The 585-nt window shown below is 47.4% G+C and overlaps 1 protein-coding gene across 1 annotated transcript in view; it reads right to left on the reverse strand.

Annotated features, from left to right (window-relative positions):
- Nucleotides 1–21: 21 nt before the first annotated feature.
- The window catches only part of LOC112454894 (keratin, type I cytoskeletal 9-like), a gene marked incomplete at its 3' end in the record, with an annotated part of 1,153 nt that continues 589 nt past the window's right edge, over nt 22–585 (reverse strand). The window contains exons 3-4 of the mRNA XM_025016522.1: nt 478–544; nt 22–396 (exon numbers count right to left, since the gene is read on the reverse strand). Of these exons, the coding sequence (XP_024872290.1) occupies nt 22–396; nt 478–544 (442 nt within the window). The remainder of the gene's footprint in view (nt 397–477; nt 545–585) is intronic.

Here is a 585-nt window from a genome sequence, read left to right on the forward strand (position 1 = left end):
TGACCAGAGGACCATTGATACCTAAAGACTCCAAAAATTGCGTGCTAAGACCGTAGGTGTTTCCAAATTTATTGTCACCACCGCTGCCACTGCCGCCAGAAACACGATCGCCGTCTCTACTAAAAGCTCCGTCAAAATCTCTACCGCCACCGAAACTGGAACCGCCAAAAGCGTTGTTACCAGGCGAATTGTTCGCCTGTACATTGGGAATATTTCTAGCAGCAGCACCCAATAGTCTGTTATCACCACTGCCGCCACCGTTGCCACTACCGCCACCGAAACTGGAACCGCCAAAAGCGTTGTTCGGACCGCCAGGCGAATTGTTCGCCTGTACATTGGGAATATCCAATAGTATGTTATCACCAGGTTCGAGTTCCATGCCGATTCCTTTTAAACCTGATTTACAAAGTTTTATTTATAGAAGCGGTAAGCATATCGCCCGATCGCATTATCGCAAACTGATGAATATGTAAATACCTTCCGGTAATTTAGGCGACATGTCAGGTGCATTGTCGAGTCTGACGGTCATGTCTCTGTCATACAACTGTTGAGCGTGGAACTTCAAGATGGCCTGTACCGAATGGA

This window comes from Temnothorax curvispinosus, unplaced genomic scaffold, assembly GCF_003070985.1.
Source record: "Temnothorax curvispinosus isolate PA1 unplaced genomic scaffold, ASM307098v1 QBEX01005522.1, whole genome shotgun sequence".
Lineage (NCBI taxonomy): Eukaryota > Metazoa > Arthropoda > Insecta > Hymenoptera > Formicidae > Temnothorax > Temnothorax curvispinosus.